This window comes from Armigeres subalbatus, chromosome 3 (genome assembly GCF_024139115.2).
Source record: "Armigeres subalbatus isolate Guangzhou_Male chromosome 3, GZ_Asu_2, whole genome shotgun sequence".
NCBI lineage: Eukaryota > Metazoa > Arthropoda > Insecta > Diptera > Culicidae > Armigeres > Armigeres subalbatus.
Window position 1 is genome coordinate 156,269,897 of NC_085141.1, and position 21,035 is coordinate 156,290,931.

Sequence of the window (21,035 nt, forward strand, 5' to 3'; positions counted from 1 at the left end):
ACATTTTAAATGAACTTCCAGCACGGCTCTAGAAGGTCGCTTAAATAACTTGTGAAATAATCAAAAAAAGTATCACCAAATGGAAACAAATATTAGATGGACATTCTGCAATTCAAATGAACTTCAGGAACAAAAGTTCTTGTTCTCTTCACAGTATTGAATGATGTTTAAAGCATCTTTAAACCACTAAACTTTAACCACTGTTGATGCATTTCAAATTGCCATATTGTTGTTGAATTTTCCCATTTTTATAATAGAGGGGCACCAAATCATGGTTCCGCCAAGGACGCTAGCAGTCCACGCTACGGCTCTGAGTATGGTACATGCTCCTTGTGGCACCGAGAAAGGATATGGTAGACAGCATATGTTATTGGTCATCCAAGAAATCCCTGGAGTAAGGCCTCCCGGTCTACACGCGTAACTAAAGATCATTTTGCGTAAGTCTAATAGGGAACGTGTGCTCTGGTAGTACAAAGAAAATTAAGTGTTTATAGCATATGATCTCGGTCATCTTTTGATGGTCACGACATATTTGGCCACTACATTTTGCAAGACTGGTCTTGTCATCAAAAGACTAGTCTTGCAAAATGTCGTGCGTGACCATCAAAAGATGATCTGAAATGAAAGCAAAAACCACCTCGCCTTCAAGGTGGTTATAGAATAAAGCCAGAAATCGGCCATTTTCTAAACCATGTGCTTTTCCAATATTTTTTTCAAGAGCACGAGAGGAAAGAACCAAAAGGCGTAGGGGCTGGAATAATGGTAGAGCGTTTGCGTTAGTTATGCTGAACAATCATAATTTGAGTTTCGGCACTGTACGAAAATTATTACGTAAGACTTGGGCTTTTGGAAAGATATGTAGATTAACGTGTGGTGAATTTGAAATTCACCACGGGCTTCATTGTATAATCACCTTAAACGATGTCTTTACTAACAATCACTGCAAGCGCATAGTGACATGTAGAAGCTGACGCGTGAATACCTTAGGTAAGCGTGACGCCCAGACTGACACCCGAGCAGGAGCGACTACCTCGATACCATACTCTGTTATGAACTAGCCTTGCATAAGAGGTAAAATACCAAAAATTAATATGCAGAATACTTTAGGCATAACATACTTAGGTATTTCAATACCAAACGAATAATAATTTGTGATGCGTTTGGTATTGTAATAACAGAGTATGTTATGCCTGAAGTATTGTGCATATTAATTTTTGGTATTATTTTTTGGTATTTTACCTCTTATGCAAGGCTGGTTCATAACAGAGTAAGGTATCAATAACAGAATGAGGTATCATTGAGGTAATTTCTCCTGCTCGGGCAACCACGAGCTGAGAGCCATAAAGAGCATCAGGTCGGTCAGCTGTCAAAAGTGCACCCAGGTAACCATTAGCACTTTATTTCGCCTTTTCGGCTATATAGGGCTATTATAGAGCCTGTATAAAGTTTGTTAGCTCTGTGGCAGCGATATAGTCGCACGTACTGCTTATTTAAATGCTTACGGTTACCTGGGCAGGTGAGCACCGTTATTGATTGATTTTGTGTCGTTTGATGACGATAAATGACGTTGTTCAATAGTTAAATTATTACACGTAGAACAAACGTGAACTTTTACAAACAAATTTCCAAATTTAATCTAGACTATCTTTTGGAAAAGGCCAAATTTTTTTCACTGATTTTTTTTCAAATTAATATAATCGAAAAACGACGCATCCTACAAAAAAGTGTTGTGTGGGTGACTATTGCAAAATCAGTCAAACTTTCTAATAAAAATATTGGAAATAATCCAAATTGAGCCATACACCGGAAAAAATCAGTTTTAGAAATTAAATATCGATTTGCGAAAAAACGCCTCTTTTGATTTGAACGAAATTTTGTCTCAAGATAGGTGATTATGTTCCCTACCAACCGTCCATACATCGCAGGCTGGGCACTTTTAAGGGAAACAAACTTTTTCTTACAAAAACTTTTTCTTGCCGGAATTATTTTCAGTGCATTTTCATCCGAAACTAAACCAATGAAAGCCAAAATTATCTCAGAACCCCAAACAACTCAATTTTTATGATATGTTGCTTAATTTAGCAACTAATTATGTTTTTTTTTGTTTTAATTAAGAGTAACATTAAAAAAAGGGTTTATACCTTTAACAAAAATATAATATTCCTTTATTCGCTTGTTTAGTTGCGACCAGTTACGTCCGAAACATTATACTCTGCTTGACTGTACTGAAATCAAATACCTTATATATGTATGTATGTATATAAGACCTCTTCATGTTTTCAAAAAGTATCAAAAATTCAACCGGTCAGCCTAGAATCACAATTCTTATGCTAAAATAAGTCTCCTGGCAAATTTTCAGCTAATTCGGATAAAATTTCGAGGTGGCTCAAGTCGATTTAGTGTTTTTGGGTTATTTTCAATTTTGGAAAAAATCTAACAAGAGATATAAACGTCGAAAACTATCGCAACAACCTCTATACGGAAGCTTTTGGTGTGCTCTACAAGTCTTGTGAACATTGCGATTCGTTCCGTTCACGTTTTGTCCATGTTAAAGTGATTTTCAAGCTTTTAAGTGCATAAAAATACTGTTTCCCCCAAAAGTCGTTGTTCTACAAAATTCTTGAGTTTATGACAAATGATTGTTAATTTATTATTTTATAGTTCCTCTTTTTTCCCTGGAAATTTGAGTAATATAATTGCCCATGTGCGATTTACCGTTAAATTCTTAAAAATCAGAAGCTGAACATTTGTCATAAATTTGCACGCTGAGATTTCTTCAAACAAGTTGTTCAAACAAAGAAGCTTCGATTTCACTTGTTACTAAGATGCACTCAATGTTAAAAGCATGAAGGCATATGATAAAATTAACAAAATTTGGAAGTCGTTTGTTGTTAGCATCAAATATCATATGATTTAATTTATGTTTTGTTCGAACAACTTGCTTGAAGAAATCCTAACGTGCAAATTTATGACAAATGTTCAGCGTCTGATTTTTAAGAATTTAACGGTAAATCGCACATGGGCAATTATATTACTCAAATTTCCAGGGAAAAAAGAGGAATAATAATTTAATAAATTAACAATCATTTGTCATAAACTCAAGAATTTTGTAGAACAATGACTTTTGGGGGAAACAGTATTTTTATGCACTCAAAAGCTTGAAAATCACTTTAACATGGACAAAACGTGAACGGAACGAATCGCAATGTTCACAAGACTGGTAGAGCACACCAAAAGCTTCCGTATAGAGGTTGTTGCGATAGTTTTCGACGTTTATATCTCTTGTTAGATTTTTTCCAAAATTGAAAATACCCCAAAAACACTAAATCGACTTGAGCCACCTCGAAATTTTATCCGAATTAGCTGAAAATTTGACAGGAGACTTATTTTAGCATAAGAATTGTGGTGCTGGGCTGACCGATTGAATGTTTGATACTTTTGGAAAACATGAAGAGGTCTAATGTATATGTTAAATCCACTGACACCCCTTAAAGACACTGAAATTCCTATAAGAAAAAGATGTTGTTAGAAAAACTTTTTACTCTTTAAAGTGTCCAGCTTGCGATATATGAACGGTTGGTAGGGAACATAATCACCTATCTTGAGACAAAATTTCGTTTAAATAAAATGGGGCGTTTGTTCGCAAATCGACTTTTAATTTTTAAAACTGATTTTTTTCAGTGTAGGACCTAATTTGGAATTTTTTGAATATTTTTATTAGAAAGTTTGACTGGTTTTGCGATAGTCACCCATACAACACTTTTTTTGTATTATGCGTCGTTTTTCGATTATATCCATTCGAAAAAATCAGTGAAAAAAAGTTTGGCTAAAATGTGGAAAAACTAATGCTACGTTTAGACAAGGCAACTGAATTGAGCAATTCGCTTGAATCGAACGCGAATGGAACGTATAAACGCCTTAATTCAGCTCACTTGAACGAAAAGAAAGTTGAATTTAATTGACTTGCCAAAAGTTGAACTTGTTCAACTTTCTTTTCGTTCAAGTGAATTGAATGAAGGTGTTTACACGTTCAATGTAAACACAACATATTCAGAACAGGCCAATATTAAATGAATTTATGTAATTTTGATTTAACACGGTAACACCGCATAAACAACTAATTTGGTGTACTTGTTGAAATCGCAAACCAATACCAACCAATTTATTTGACAGCAATCCATCGAATTTTGGAATGCACAAATGAAAATTATCATGGACGTAAACAGATTTTCGTTAGACAAATTTAAAAAAAATGAAGGGTATTTTTGATTGCCGATTCTCAATAAACCTTGATTTGTTCATTGTGCTAATAGTACGCAATGAAATCTAGGAACTCCAAAATACATGTTACATACGACTTAGTTAGAGTCAGCTGATGACTAGTAGTTGGGCTAGCATATAAATTAGATTCGAAAACCAAGCACTACCCAAGTAACAATTTTCATGCTTGTTAGATTTATTTAATTCTTATAGCGGATTTATGACAGCAGTCACCATGGCTAGTTGCTCAGATTTATTGGCGATCTTATTGGTATCAATAAACCTCTAATAAACGTCCTCTTCAAACGTCAAATGCTGACTGGTCTTGTTAGCAGCTCTACGGTTGTAACGAAGAGCATAATAAGTCCAACTGTCAAAGCTGGATCAAAGCCATAACTTTGGGTCGTAACATGGTCAAATGATTAACCCCAACAAGAATATTTACATTGCAAAGGCTTTATAACGGTGTTTAATAAGAGCAACATTTTTTTTTATCGAAATCTGTGATGGCCATATTGGAAATGGAGAACCATCTTCAAGTCAGTGAAATTTATCACTTGAATTTATTATTAGACGGTGTTTTCGCCGCAAAAGACACGTTTTGGTAAAAGATATAAAAAACAAACATATTTGGGTGTAATATCAATAAATTTAGTGAAGATTTACGTTATTGATGTTATAATAATTTTAATTTTATTGCCCAAAACTAAATTATTTTGCGGGCGCGTAGTTTTTATTTGTTTGCAAGGTTTTGTTTCTCTTTTTTAAAGCAACATTTTTGACAGCTGCCGAAGCTAAATTCCCTTTTTTGCGGGCGGCTTGAAACGGATTTTTATATACTCCTATAAGAGGTTTATAGTGGTAATCTAGAGAGGGTGGACATAGCTTACTCTTATAGTGGTCATCAGAAGGTAATCCTATAGTGATGGGTTTTATTGTCAGTTCTTGTAATTCGATCTTGAAAACCATACCTAGAGCGGAGTAAAACTTGAAATGTTACTTGGGTACCAAGCCAAGTAACCCAAGTAACATTTCAAGTTTTACTCCGCTCTAGATATGGGTTTCAAGATCGAATTACAAGAACTGACAATAAAACCCATCACTATAGGTTTCTTCTGATTATAGGTTCACTTCTGATGACCTCTATAAGAGTAAGCTACGACGGGAATTAGCTCACTACCCTATCTTTGGAATTTCCAAGGAATCATCGGAATTCCCTTTGAAACTTCCACAAAAAATCTAGGGAATCTCCATTGAAGACTTGGCGAATACGTTTTTGAAGTTTTTGAAAGTTTGAGTTTTTAGAGAATTTTCAGAATTTCTACGGGAAATGCTTCGCAATTTCCATGGAAAAATATTCAGAGCTTCCACGGAAATATCTTCGAAATGTCCACTGTTCGAATTTTTCATTGAAAATTCTTTGAAATTGTCGCCGGAAATTCTTTGGAAATTTCTAATAAAATGTTATGAGTTTTCACGCTTCCAGCTTCCAAAATTTGTCGGAATTTCCACGGAAAAACCATGAAATCTCCACAGGAGTTCATCTTAATTCTCTCGGACAACTTTTCAGATTTTTTTGGGCAAGTCTTGAGAACTTTAAAACTTTAAATTTTTATTAGAATTTGAAAATTCAATGGATTTCCACGGATAGTTCTTTAAAATATCTGTGAAACATCTTCAAAAATTCCACGGTAATTTGTAGATATTTTTTTCAAATTTCTACGGAAAATTCGTTAGAATTTTCAAGGGGAATTGTTTGGAATATACAAGCAAAATACTTCGGGATTTTAACGGAAAAGTCTTATAAATTTCTTTTTATTTATAAAAAGTCTTATAAATTTTTTTCCACCGGAAATTCTTTGAAAAATTCACAGGAAAATCTTTGAGATTTTTCACGGAAAACTCTTTGGATTTCCACGGGAAGTTTTTCGAGATTTTCACGGAGAATTCTTTGAAACCTTCTTCCGACATTATTTCATCGGAGTTTGCACAGGAAATTGTTTAGAATAATGGAATTTCTAAGTGAAAATTTAAGGAAAGTTCTTGAAAAAATCCTCATAATTTCCACGGACAATTCATCCAGATGTGAGCCAGCGTAGAGCTGCATTAAAGAATAAAAAACAAAAAGGTTTGCACAGATCCAACAAGCCGCATGTAAAAACACAAATTACTTACAAAATAAGAGGTAGGGGAGAACAGTGCATAACGTACATCTGGGACAAAATTACCTCACTCCTAAAATCAGTCATATAATCTATTGTAGGACATTCATGAACGAATATTATCATTACAATTCATAATTATTGAGCTCCATTGGAAAAAAAATGAGCAAAATCTCTTCATATTGACTTAAATTTAACGATTTGCAATTCTTCCACCTCACCGGTAAGATTGTAGCTCAATCCATTAAGAAAAAACAAACAACCATGCGTTCACAACTGTTTTACATGCAATTGAATCATTTTACACCACCATTCGGGCGTTTTGTCAGGCCTATTTTTAAAACATTTTTTAAATGCGTTAGAAAGTTATGAAAAGCTTATTGTTTTGATTAGGAGATCATTGTGAAATGTAGCTGTTTTTGTAAATTTTGCATCTAGGGTTCTTTCACAAATTACGTAACGCTGAAAGGGGAGGGAGGGGATCAAGCCGAGGGTTACGGTCCATACAAAAAAATTAAACCTTCCATACAAAAAGTGTTACGTGGGGGAGGGTGGGGGTCCAAAATCACCAAATTTATCGTTACGTAATTTTAGAAAGAATCCCTACACATTGAAATGATTCGGTATTCTTGTTGGTAAAAACATCAATAAAGCTTCAGAGGTGCATTTTGGACCGTTCTACCCTAATACGAATCAATATAATCGGTAAAGACCCAGGCGACGAATAAAGGATTACGATTGGAAGCTTAGAACATGGAATTGCAATTCGCTAGGTCTCACAAGTTGCGACAAGATAATCTACGATGAATTACATCTCCGCAACTTCAACGTCGTAGCGTTGCAGGATCTTTGCTGGACCTTAAAGAAAGTGCGGAAAAGGAATAAGTACCAAGGAGTTGGATATCGGAAAGGTATTCGTTGGATAAGGATTTGCCTGTAGCTGGCAATGTTACCTTGGTAGAACTTTCCTTGTAACACGCCACGTAATAGTATCTACCAGCATTACGAGTATATAAAATTATAAAGCCTGTCCACGTTAAATTTCGGACACTCATCTTCCAAAACGATTTTTTCTTAAATTTTCACAAACCGCAGAGAAGATCAATTTTTGCATAGCTGAATCTATTTGCTTTATGTGATACATTTAGCACGTTTTCATCTTCGTCCATTTGATAAAATGGCTGAAAAACATTTGGACATTATCTCAGTGTCCGAAATTTAACGTGGACCGGCTTTAATCCCGCATTTGTTATTAAATTAATCCTATTTAGCAACATTTAACCTAATAAGCGCTTATCACAACCACATCTATTCCATCTTACATAAGCAAATCCCAGTAACAGGTTCTACCTCACGGTCAATCACCATCGCGATACGGATGATGGGGCGATTTGCTATCATCGAATGCCAACCAGACTGATCAAATTCGGACAGTGACTAAAGGTCAGCATGCAAAATCCTCGCATCGAAGCATAAATAAAAACCTCACGACACAAACTGGTTGCTTGAAGACTTACGCCTTCGAAGTTCGGCTGCAAAGCCATATGATCCAACTCTATGCAGAGTCATGTAGATTATGGAGATCTTTTGGACGTTTACTGGCACCGGTAGTCATATCGTCTACTGAATTAACTTTCCATTCGAGATAGCATACCTCAACAAACAATTTAATGCACATATGTCGGTAAGCCTTATGGCGTTCCTTAGCATAGTTCTTACCTTGCTCCGACGATCACTTGATCGCGCGCCACATCGAACAGCAGCCGGGAGAATGACGTAACGTTGGCGTCGGTGAAACGGTCGGACGTTGGCAGCAAATCTGCAATTTGAACACAAAAAGAAGAAAGACAGTTCAGAAGCATTCGGAATCTGGTCGGCGGCGGCACGCCGCGTTGCAATAAACAAGCGAATCGGTTTGATTTGATGAATGAAAGTAAGTAAATGGAGTTCGATTTGTTCGATTAAGTCATCATCGTGCGCGGCTTCCGACAACATGCAGTGGATTTTATGTTATGGATTTTGCATTTTCCGCCATGCGCGCGCGGACTGGACCAAATGGCAATAGATCACTATCCGAGTCGATTGGACGTCGGAGATGGCAGAGAGCGCTAATAACCATCAATTGATTTACGACTCGCCCTCATCGTCGTCTTCGTTGTCGTCGGGGACCTTAGGAATCCGGAATCGCTAAAACAGAGGCGGTTGAGAGGGCGACGACTATACATACGAAACAGCCCGCGGCCGTATGGCAGTTAACGTGTAATATGTAGACCTGATGATGATTTGCAATGTAAATTTTTGTCACCCCAAGCAGGTTGATGGGCTTTGCCGCGAAAAAAAAGGTTCGGCGTCTGAGGTGATTTCGTATGCTTTCGGAGTTGTCGGAGCCGTTGTAGTGGATGTCGCCGAGGAGTCGCCATTTATAGGTTTATTTGCGTAATAAATTGAGACGAATATTTTTTCACGCCTTCTTACCATGTGTCGGTAGAGCTAGTTTTGCGGGGCTCGCACACGACAAAGATGGCTCAATTTTTTTCAATACAGTAGTTAAGACGATTAGTACAGAGGCAATTAGAGTGTGGTGGATGCGGCCCTGTATTTGATATCAACTGTTTACTGTTGATATAACCATAAAAAGTAAAATAATCAATTCAGCATATCCGCGATCACGCCACCCGGACGATGAACGCGGTTATGCTGAGTGAGCGAAAAGGGTCACGTACCCACCACCGTATGAGGCCACATAGTTAGGAATATGAAAATGAATAAATCAGTCTTGGACTAGAATTTACCAAATCCAGAAGTGTCTCAGTTATTTAAGAAAGAGTGATAATCACCACCCCGTGGGGTTAACTGGACTAAAGAAAACCACTGTGTCTGAGGTCATAACATGGCGATCCTGCCAGGAGCAGGCTTGAGTTTTGAAAAGTTGAAGTGAAGCACTTATAGTAAAGTCCAAAATGAGTGAATAATTATATGGTGTGAGAAGAACCACGGAACAGTCGCGCGGTTCAGTAATTTTTATGAACCGCCGCTAGTAGAATAAGCGGATACCAGACGGTTGACTGGTCAGTGCTCCGCGCGGATGGGCGAGTGAAATTGTGTTATGAACAAAATAAAAACTGAGTTAGCACAGCAACAAAACCCCGGAGGGCCAAATCAGGAGGAAGAAATTTGTACCAGTGCGCAGAAAGTTGCCTAGACCCAATAGTGCAGAAAAATAGTCAGTCGATAGTGCAGAGAAAAATACATTCAAAATGGGATGGTTTTCTTCTGATGAGAACCTAGCCATCAACACCAGCAATTCCGCGGATGGACACCAAACTGCGCAATCGTTGGCGCTTATGCGGAATGGCCCTACTGGCGGTGATCTACATCGTAGCAAAAGGAGTTATCCAACTACACAAACGAAGCACGGAAAGGCTGGCGGAGCGTGCAGCACGGCGTGCGACAGCGTTACCGTAGGACAAGGTGCAAGTCGTAATCGATCAGCAAAGAAAATGTAAGTTTTATTTCTTTGTCAAGTGCATAATTTGTAAAAGTTGTTCGTTTTGTTTCACCAATTGTGTAATCCCGATATCATTTAAACTGTTTCTTGGTCGAAGTGGTGTTCAACTATGGTAGCCAAATGAGTGATGAACTAAGTAACATACAGGAGCTTTTGACATATTTAGTGAGAAACAAAGTTAATCTAGAAAAAAACCCTTATCGAACATTTTTGGAAAGTACTCTTAAGACTAAGAAGGAGTTTTGTACCGTAACATATATAAAGGCTCGCGAAAAACTTGATAGTATAAAGGAAAAATTAGACCCAACGCAGTATTCCGAACATTTATGCAAATTGGAGGCTGTTTATGCTGAAGTAATCAATCTTATACAAACGAAATTGCTCGCGATGGCTACAACGCTCGATATTGCATTAGCTTTGAAAATTATCGATAAGTTTGCAGGGGATAGTCTTGAATTGGGACACTTCCTGGAGACTATTGATTTATTAAAGGCATATTCAGCGTCCGTTCCGGATGCCACCATAATAACCTTCTTAAAAACAAGGTTGGTTGGTGCTGCCAATGGTTCTATCGAGGGATCTGCAACGCTAGCTGACGTGAAACAAAAACTTACTACAAGATTCGCAGTAAAATTAACTCCAACAGCATGCGAGGCAGAGTTAAAGCAATCTAGACAGAAACAAAGGTCAGTTACAGAATTTGGTAAGGAAGTGGAGCAGCTGGCAGCTAAGCTAGCCACTGCTTACGTTTCGAACAAGACATTCGCCAATGAGGCCGCAGCAGATGCGATAGTTCAACCTATCGCAACAAAATGCGTTTATTGCCGGACTTAATAATAACCAAACGGCTTTCTTTGTCAAGGCCAGAAATCCACCGAATTTAAACAGAGCGATTTCTGATGCACTGGAAGTAGTACCAATTACCAAAGAGGAGGTCAACTGGTACCAACCCCCAGGCGCAGGAAAGAATAGCTCACGAAATTATCGGGGTCAACAACAAAATGGAAACTATAACCGTGGTCGACGTTTCCAAGGAAGAGGTTTTAGCAACAACTACCAGAGCCAGAGAGGCTATCATTCTGGTAGAGGAAGAAGTGAAAGAGGTCATTTTCGAGGAAATCGACATAACAACCATAGTGGTAACAATCGCAATCATGATAACAATCATCGTGAAAACCAAGCACGTCACCAATGTAATTGTGTTCACAATGAAGAAGGTCGAGAACGAGAGAATAATACACGCCCAGAAGGTCAAGCTCGAGAAGAAGTTAACGTGATGCAGGAGTTATTTCGTGAATAACCCTGTAACGGCTTCTCGTGCTAATTTCCGATTGCATGGATATGACACATCTATACCTTTTGTAATAGACACAGGTGCATCTTGTTGTATAATAAAAAGAGAAGTATTACCGAATTACGTCAAAATTGATACTAATGAGCAATTACCTATTAATGGAATTGGAGGAGGTGTATATGCTATTGGAACAGTAACATTAATAATTTCTTTAAAAAGAATTAAATTTTCTTGCAGATTCCATGTTGTCGATGGATTGAAACTACTTTCGACGGAAGGCATTTTAGGAAACGATTTTTTAATGAAATATGGAGCGTACATTGATTTTGAGTCGAGTACACTGTCTTTGGGAAATACACAAGGAAGAGTGTCCACAGTTTTACAAAACACATCTAAAATGATTTCAATACCTTCGAGAAGTGAATTCATCACTTTTGTGTCAACAAATGTCGAAGACGACTATGTAATTTTTCCAAGGGAAATAGCGAAAGATGTTTTATAGCGTCGACTATAGTTCGACTGAAGAATGGAAAAATTCCAGTAAGAATTTTAAATATTCGGGAAGAAGTGGTAAATATAAAACAATTAACGCCGCTCATGAAGCCATTATCTGAGTTCAACTTATTAGAAAAACTGAATTTGAATCTAAACCGTCAGAAACGGAAAAGTTGTTATTTGAGAATTTAAATCTAGAACATCTGAAAGGTAGGGAAAAGTTAGTGTTGAGCAAATTTGTAGAAAATTTTCTGATTTGTTTCTACTACCGGGCGACAAGCTAACTTATTCTAACGTTTTTGAGCAGAGCATTCCTTTGAAGTCAGGAGTAGCTCCTATTTACAAAAAGCCATATAGGATACCTCATAGTCAACAACAGGTTGTCGAAGAGGAAATTCAAAAAATGTTAGATAATGACATAATTGAAGAGGCATCATCGTTTTGGTCCTCACCAGTCCTTTTAGTACCGAAAAAGGCTGATGAGAATGGCCAAAAGAAATGGAGACTAGTAGTGGATTATCGGGCTATAAACGATAGTTTAATAGACGATAAGTTTCCGCTACCGAACATTACGGATATTCTAGACTCATTATCTGGGGCGGTCTATTTTACGCATCTGGATTTGAATCAAGGATATTACCAAATGCTGATTGATCCGAAAGATAGGGATTGTACTTCATTCTCTACTAACAAAGGTCAATACCGAATGAAGAGATTGCCGATGGGATTAAAAATAAGTCCTTCAGCATTCTCAAGATTAATGACGATTGCTATGGCTGGATTGAACTATTCTCAGTGTTTTGTTTATTTGGACGATCTAATTGTTTTCGGGAAACATCTTGAAGATCACAATAAAAATTTGCATGATGTGTTTCTAAGACTGCGTGAAGCGAATCTAAAATTAAATGCGAAAAAGTGTGAATTTCTTAAAACACAAATGTTGTATTTAGGATTCGTAGTGTCAGATCAAGGGATATCTCCAGATCCTGCAAAAATCGATGTGGTAAAGAATTTTCCAAAACCAATGTCCGTCAATGAATGTAAACGTTTTGTAGCGTTTGCAAATTACTATCGAAGACATATAAGAAATTTTTCACAAATTGCAAGTCCGTTAAACAAATTGACTCGAAAGGGAGTTCAATTTAAATGGGAAGAAGAACAGGAAAAGGCATTTGAAACACTCAAACAAAAGTTGATAGGATCAGAAGTGCTAGATTTTCCTAATTTTACACGTTGTAATATTTTCGAAGTGACTACTGATGCATCTAAATATGGTTTAGGAGCAGTGCTACACAATGGCAATGGTAAACCGGTAGCATATGCAAGCAGAATGTTAAACTCGGCAGAGCAGAACTATTCAACGATTGAAAAAGAGCTGCTAGGAGTCGTATGGGCAGTTCGCCATTTTAGACCATATTTATATGGCAGAAAATTCAAAATATTTACCGATCATAGACCACTCGTTTATTTGTTCAGTATGACTGATCCATCTAGTAGGCTAACTAAATTTCGATTAGCATTAGAGGATTACTCATTTGAAGTGTTTTATAAGAAGGGAACGGATAATGCAGCTGCAGACGCATTATCGAGAATCTCTTCTGATGAATTAAAACAAATAAGCAAAATACACGAAGACGAATGCTTAGTCACCACAAGATACCAAGAACGTCAAAATTTACTGAAAGCCGGCGAGATAAATAATGAAGCTCCTATCGAAAGGATTGATCACCCTTCGATAGTCGAACTACTTAAAAAACCACGAGATTCATTAGAGCTAGAGTTTCGAAAAAATCCTAAACAAGGAGAAAGTAGAACCAAAGATTGCATTGGAACCGAATTCTGCTACTATGTCCCGAAAATTAATAAAATAATATTTAATTGCGCAAAATTCGTACAGAAAAAAAGTTCTTCTACGGACAGAAAAGAAAGGCTAGACATCATGTTCAGGCGGTTGTCAGCGGATTTGAAGTCCTTATGTGGAAGAATAAAACAAACCGCGGTGGTTATCGTACTTAGCGACGATAATCAAATATCAAAACTGTACGTTGAATATGTGAAGAAACACAAAATAAGGGATCCCAAAATAATAATTATTAAACGCGCACAAATTATAAAGAATCCAGAGGAAAAGGATAAGATTTTGAATAATTTCCATATTGGAAAAACAGCGGGTCACATAGGTATGCAGCGAATGTTCAAAACTATACGCCAATATTACTATTGGAATGGTTTAAAAGCGGACGTGGAAAATTTTGTTAACAAATGTATCTTGTGTAAAAAGACGAAACATCATAAAACGACACGGCAACCTCTTGAGGTAACTACCACAGCTAGCCAATCAATGGAAAAGCTTTATTTGGATTTGGTAGGCCCATTACCAAAGGATAATCACGGGAAGGAATATATTTTGACTATACAATGTGAGCTAACTAAGTTCATTATCGCTAAACCTATTGAAGACAAACGAACTAGAACTGTAGCACAAGCATTTATGGAAGCTGTAATCCTACAGTTTGGAGTTCCAAAAACCATTGCAACGGATAGAGGAACTGAGTTTATGTCACAGGTTATGAAGGATATGGCAGAGTTGCTAGGTATTGAAAACTAAGTAGCACCGCATACCATCATGAAACCATTGGGGCACTAGAAAACTCGCACAAGACTTTGGGAAATTTTTTGAGAGTTAATTCACATGGTCAATATTTTACTTGGTCGGAATGGATACCATTTTGGACCTTTATGTATAATACAACAGTTCACTCTAGCCATAACTACACTCCATTTGAATTGTTGTTCGGAAGAAAATGCGTTGTTCCATCTCTGATTCACACCGAAGTACAGCCTATTTATAACTTTGATGATTATGCTAAAGAACTTAAGTACAGATTACAAATGTCATACAATGATGCGAGACAAACATTAATGCAAAACAAAATTCGACAATGCGAAGAATCCAACAAAGAGGTAAAAAAGATTGTGTTCCAGAATAGTCAGAAAGTTTTTATTAAGAGATGTGATGTTTCTAAACTTGAGGATATTAATGAAGGTCCATTTGATGTAGTGCAAGATTTAGGGCCAAATATTTTGATAAAAAGGAATGGAAAATTTGAAACTATACATAAAAACAGAACAATCCTATTCAAGGATTGATGGTAGTGGACGTGTGGTGGATAATGTTTAAAAATAAATACATAAATATATAAATAAGTTTATAAATAAATAATAAATTACTACAAATAATTAACATATTTCGCGAAATATATTAATTCATTAAATATTCAAATATATTTACTCAAAGTATATAAGGTATATGTCATCGACTTAAAAATGAAAAATGTATGTTTATAATCAGTTTATTTCAACTACAAAGCTTAAATTACAATATGTATCTATTCAGTGAAAATGCATAAGAAAAGGTAAAAAAAAAAAAATGTAAGTTAAAAAACTTAATTTTTTATTAAATAAGTTAGGGCGTGTGGTGGATGCGGCCCTGTATTTGATATCAACTGTTTACTGTTGATATAACCATAAAAAGTAAAATAATCAATTCAGCATATCCGCGATCACGCCACCCGGACGATGAACGCGGTTATGCTGAGTGAGCGAAAAGGGTCACGTACCCACCACCGTATGAGGCCACATAGTTAGGAATATGAAAATGAATAAATCAGTCTTGGACTAGAATTTACCAAATCCAGAAGTGTCTCAGTTATTTAAGAAAGAGTGATAATCACCACCCCGTGGGGTTAACTGGACTAAAGAAAACCACTGTGTCTGAGGTCATAACAAGAGATTCGGTTAGCATATGTTTGTCTGAAAGATTAAATCAAATTAAATGAGTATTGTATTATTTATGTTATTCCCATCATGAAGTCTATAACTTAATAGTTCTATTGTTCCTATAATGACGATATTTGTTGAAAAGAATTTATATTAAAAATGGTTATCTGAAAAGTCCGAAATTTGGGCGTAACTGATATTGTTTTGACTGTGGAGTCCAAGCTGATAGACGCGTGGATACCAAGCAAGACGATGCTAAGAGTTGCTGGGTTCGATTTCCGGATGGTTTAGAAAACTTTCAGTTTGGAAATTGTCTCGCAATCCTTAGGAATAAAAGAATCAGCGTGTTAGCCACGTGATATGCAAACGTAAAAAATAACTTGGCTTAAAATCCTCGCCGTTAATAACTGTTTTTAACCCCCATGTCCGATTTCAATCAGATTTGGAACACACAGTCTCTATCCCCAGGAGAAGAGAACAAAGGGGTTCAGAGAGTAATTAGGAAAAGGGGGAAGAGGAGGGGGGGTAATAACGATCTTTTGTAACTATTGGCTTATCAACCCGATTTCCACCAAATTTGGAACACTTATTCTTTTTCATGAGACTATATAATCGATGGGAGGGTCAAAAGAGAAAGGAGGAAGGGACATGCTAATGACACAAACTTTTTTTACATAGGTACCTGTTAAACGCAACATTTAAATCAAATTTGGGACACGTACATGTACAGGTGGTTACGTAACGTGGGGTATATTATTTAGAAAACTACCACTTCATTAAAACTTCTGAACCACTTGACCGATATTCTCAAAAATCGGAACATATAGCCTTTAGCCTAAGCAGGCGATTACAGATGGAGTTGACCGGAAAAAAGAGGGAGGTGTAAATGAGGAGTCAGGTGCGCGAGGTTAGGCATCAATACGTCAGGCATGATTATCGTGCATTGAGCATACACTCTAAAAAAATATGAATTTTACTGATGACTTAATCCAGATAGTGACCGACTATTTTGTGACTTAAATACAAGTTAGACATAATTTCATGTCATGGAAGTCGAGTCAAGTAAAAGACACTGAAGACGACCTTACTGTTGAGATCGAAATACGTATCTGTCAAGGTACAATTAAGTGGTGGAATTAAATGAGAGTGTACAAACTCGTCTTACAACAAGTGAAGACATTCCACTAAAAAGCTCAAAGTAATTTTCTTAACAAAATATCATGAAAACATTTCCCCGAATATGACATTTCCCCGAATAGGACATTTTCTCGAATATGACAGTTTCCCGAAAATGACATTTCCTCGAATATGACAGTTTCCCGAAAATGACATTTCACCGAATATGACATTTCCTCGAATATGACATCTCCCAGAATATGACATTTCCTTGAATATGACAACTCCACGAATAGGACATTTTCTTCGAATATGACATTTCATCGAATATGACAGTTTCCCGAAAATGACATTTCACCAAATATGACATTTCCCCGAATATGACATTTTCACGAATATGACAATTTCCCGAATATGACATTTTCCCGAAAATGACATTTCCCCGAATAGGACATTTCTCCGAATATGACATTTCCCCGAATAGGACATTTCCCGAATATGACATTTCCCCGAATATGACGTTTCCGCGAATATTACATTTTTACGAATATGACAATTCCCCGAATATGACATTTTTCAGAATATGACATTTTCCCGAAAATGACATTTCTCCGAATATGACATTTCTCCAAATATGACATTTCCCCGAATAGGACATTTTCCCGAATATGACATCTCCCCGAATATGACATTTCCTTGAATATAACATCTCCCCAAATATGACAGTTTCCCGAAAAGGATATTTCCCCGAATATGACGTTTTCCCGAATAAGACGTTTTCACGAATATGACAATTTCCAGAATATGACAATTTCCAGAATATGACAATTTCCCGAAAATGACATTTCCCCGAATAGGACATTTCTCCGAATATGACATTTCCCCGAATAGGACATTTTCCCGAATAGGAAATTTTCTCGAATATGACGTTTCCCCGAATATGAAATTTCTCCGAATATGACGTTACCCCGAAAATGACATTTTTTCGAATATGGTAATTCCCCGAATAAGACATTTTCCCGAATATGACATTTCCCCGAGTATGACAATTCCCCGAATATGACCTTTTCCCGAATATGACATTTCCCCGAGTATGACAATTCCCCGAATATGACATTGCCCCGAATATGACAATTCCCTCAGTATGACATTTTCCCGAATATGACATTTTCCCGAAAATGACATTTCCCCGAATATGACATTTTCCCGAATATGACATTTGCCCAATTACGACATTTCCCCAAATATGACATTCCCCGAATATGACATTTCTCCGAATATGACATTTTCCCGAATATGACAATGGCCCGAATATGACATTTTCCCGAATATGACATTTTCCCGAATATGACGTTTCCCCGAATATGACATTTTCACGAATATGACAATCTCCCGAATAAGACATTTTCCAGAATATTACATTTTCCCGAAAATGACATTTCTCCGAATAGGAAGTTTCTCCGAATATGACATTTCCCCGAATAGGACATTTTTTCGAATATGACATCTCCCCGAATATGACATTTCCTTGAATATGACATCTCCCCGAATATGACAGTTTCCCGAAAATGATATTTCCTCGAATATGACATTTCCCCGAATATGACGTTTCCCCGAATATGACATTTTCACGAATATGACAATTTCCCGAATATGACATTTTCCCGAAAATGACATTTCCCCGAATAGGAAATTTTCTCGAATATGACGTTTCCCCGAATATGAAATTTATGAAATTTTTTATGCACTCCGCTGCATAACCTGTCTAAGAAAGAGCGTGTTAAATCCACTGTTTTCTATTACTTACATTGAGCCTGTTAATTAAAATGCTTGATTTATATGGAAAACATACCACAATAACAATAACATGACGATAATATAAACTATACTATACTAAAGAAAATTGAGTGAGGATTCCTTAGCGTGGTTTTTGTATATAAAACGTATTTTAGCCATTACTTTTGATCCCATAGTCCGATCTGGACGATTTTTAATAGAAAACAATGGGACAGGATTCCCCGTCGAATGCAACTTATTGCAAACAAATCGGATCATCACAAGTGCCTATAAGATGAGTGAGTTTTATTTTTCACACATACACACAGACAGACATGCCTGCATCCCGGGGCAGCAGGGACTTTGTCCAAGGGCTTGACGACCCCTCCCCATGGCCACTGCGAGTTAGACCGGGACCATCGTCCCTAACCCCTAATCCCAAGGCGTCAAGCGACCCGTACCGAGGGGATGCATGGCCAAAGGGGTGACATAATAAGCTAGGCTTTTAACGGAGCCTGTTGGATACCTGGGCACCCTCCACAGTAATTGTCCCTTACCGCGTCATGCTGGGCTCTGGCGTGGTGGACCTCTTTTCCCGAGCAACTCGTGGGATCAAAATGGAAAACCAAGTCAATTCTTCAATTAGTGGTAGTAGTGTAGGCGACAACCCCTTCGCAAGAGGTGGGTTGTTCAGGTTTCCGCCTAGGAGACCAGAGGCAATAGTCGGCAGCTCAGTGCGCAGCGCCAGCGTGGGCCACTTAACCTTCATATCGGCTAAAAAAACGCCGGTAGTGGTTATTGACGGCCCATGGTTTGTGGAGGCGATGAACCGCAAACGCGATGGGCTTTCGGCCTTCGAGGTGGCGACGGAACAGCTGGACTTGTCATCATCGACTTTGCGTCATCGAAGCATAATATCAGTAAGGACCTCAAGAGGAGCTTGCAGAAACTTCGTAAGTCGATGCTGGACGCCAAGCTGGAGAGGGCGGTCGGGACGGCCAAGTGCAAACCCGTGAAATCCGTGGAGTCGAGGTCTACCCAGACTGAGGCCCAAGGATTCGCGGACTCGGGCAAGGTCGAATCGACCGAAGGCGTGCCAGCGAAGACGGTGGTACCAAAGTCTACCCAGACTGAGGCTCAAGTATTTGCGGGTAAGTCGGGGGAGACAGTCTCCAGGGGATGAGCTCCCTGGGGGACGCTCCAAAACGCGGAGGGTTACTACCCCAAATAAGGGTAGTGGGGCTGGGAAGCTGAACCCCGGCCAGGTACCTCCAAAACCGGGAGAGGAAGGACCTGGAAAGCTTCGTCCACCCAGGAAAGACGGTGGTAAGGGGTTACGGCAGGCGCACCAGACCAGGGAAATAGAGGCCTCCTGGACCCTGGTCAAGAACAAGAGGAAACCGAAGACGTCAAGGGCCGAAAAGAAGGCCCAGGCGAATGCGGGTAGCAAGAAGTCTAGGGTAGGCGCCAATCGCTCCAGGAGCAATGCCCTAGTCATCACGGCGGACGAGGCTAAGTACTCAGACGTCTTGAAGGCGATGAGGAGTGACGTCAAGCTCGGTGAACTCGGCGCCGACGTACGTCGAATAAGACGTACCCGGATGGGCGACATGATCCTCGAGCTGAAGCGGGGCGTCTCGCAAAAGGGCGCCGCCTACAAGAAATTGGCGGAGGAGGTCCTAGGCGAGACGGTCAAGGTGAGGGCACTCACGACGGAGGTGAATCTAAGGGTTAAAGACCTGGACGAGATCACCGAAGTCGAAGAGCTCGTCACGGCACTGCGGCGACAGTGTGAAGTGGAGACGCCCACCGCAGCCGTTCGGCTACGGAAAGGTCCGGCAGGGACGCAGGTAGCATTGGTTCGGCTATCTGCAGCGGACGCCTCCAAGGTAGTCAAGTTAGGGAACGTCAAGGTGGGATGGTCGGTGTGCCCTGTGGGCATGTACGAGCAACCCGAAGTTTGCTTCAAGTGCCTGGAACCGGGGCACAAGCAATGGGACTGCAAAGGCCCTGACAGAAGCAATCTCTGCCGACGCTGCGGATTGGAGGGACATAAGGCACAATACTGCACGAACCCTCCCAATTGTTTATTTTTTTTCCAGCAAAGCTGTAAACAGCAAGCACCCCATGGGGGATGCTATGTGCCCAGCGTTTAAGCGTGCTGCAAAATCACAGTGCAGGTAACGCAGCTGACTTGCTCGGCCTCGCCCGAGTGTTTGGTGTGCGCAGGTTTAGAGGAAACGGCGGAACACGTGTTATTCGTGTGCTCACGTTTTCGCGCAATGCGTGACCACATGCTTGCCACATGTGGTCTGGACACTACCCCGGACAACCTAGTTCGGAGGATGTGGGAGGGTATCGTCGCTTTCGCGGCGTCGGTCAACCGGGCGGGTTTCGAGCCCGAGGACGGAAAGGGGTCCCCGTAAAGGCTGGGGCAGGCGTAGGCACCGCGTCGGCAAGTCCCTCTGTGTGCTGGCGAATAGGCCCTATCGCAGAAAGGTCAATTTGGGGTGCACGCGGCATCATCATTCTTGATACCAGTCGTGCAGAGGGAAGCAGGCGCGAAGTCGACCCTTCCCACCTTCCGAGGACATAGGGCGTGGTAAGGCCACCTGGAAAGCCGGTAATGCGCTGGCACGATACC

At 39.0% G+C, this 21,035-nt stretch overlaps 1 protein-coding gene across 2 annotated transcripts in view; it reads right to left on the reverse strand.

The window, feature by feature from the left end:
• Positions 1-21,035, reverse strand: part of LOC134225134 (semaphorin-5A) — a 659,484-nt gene that overhangs the window by 467,660 nt on the left and 170,789 nt on the right. For both annotated transcript variants that reach the window (XM_062704952.1, XM_062704953.1), the window contains exon 4: positions 8,142-8,241. In XM_062704952.1, coding sequence (XP_062560936.1) covers positions 8,142-8,241 — 100 coding nt within the window. The remainder of the gene's footprint in view (positions 1-8,141; positions 8,242-21,035) is intronic.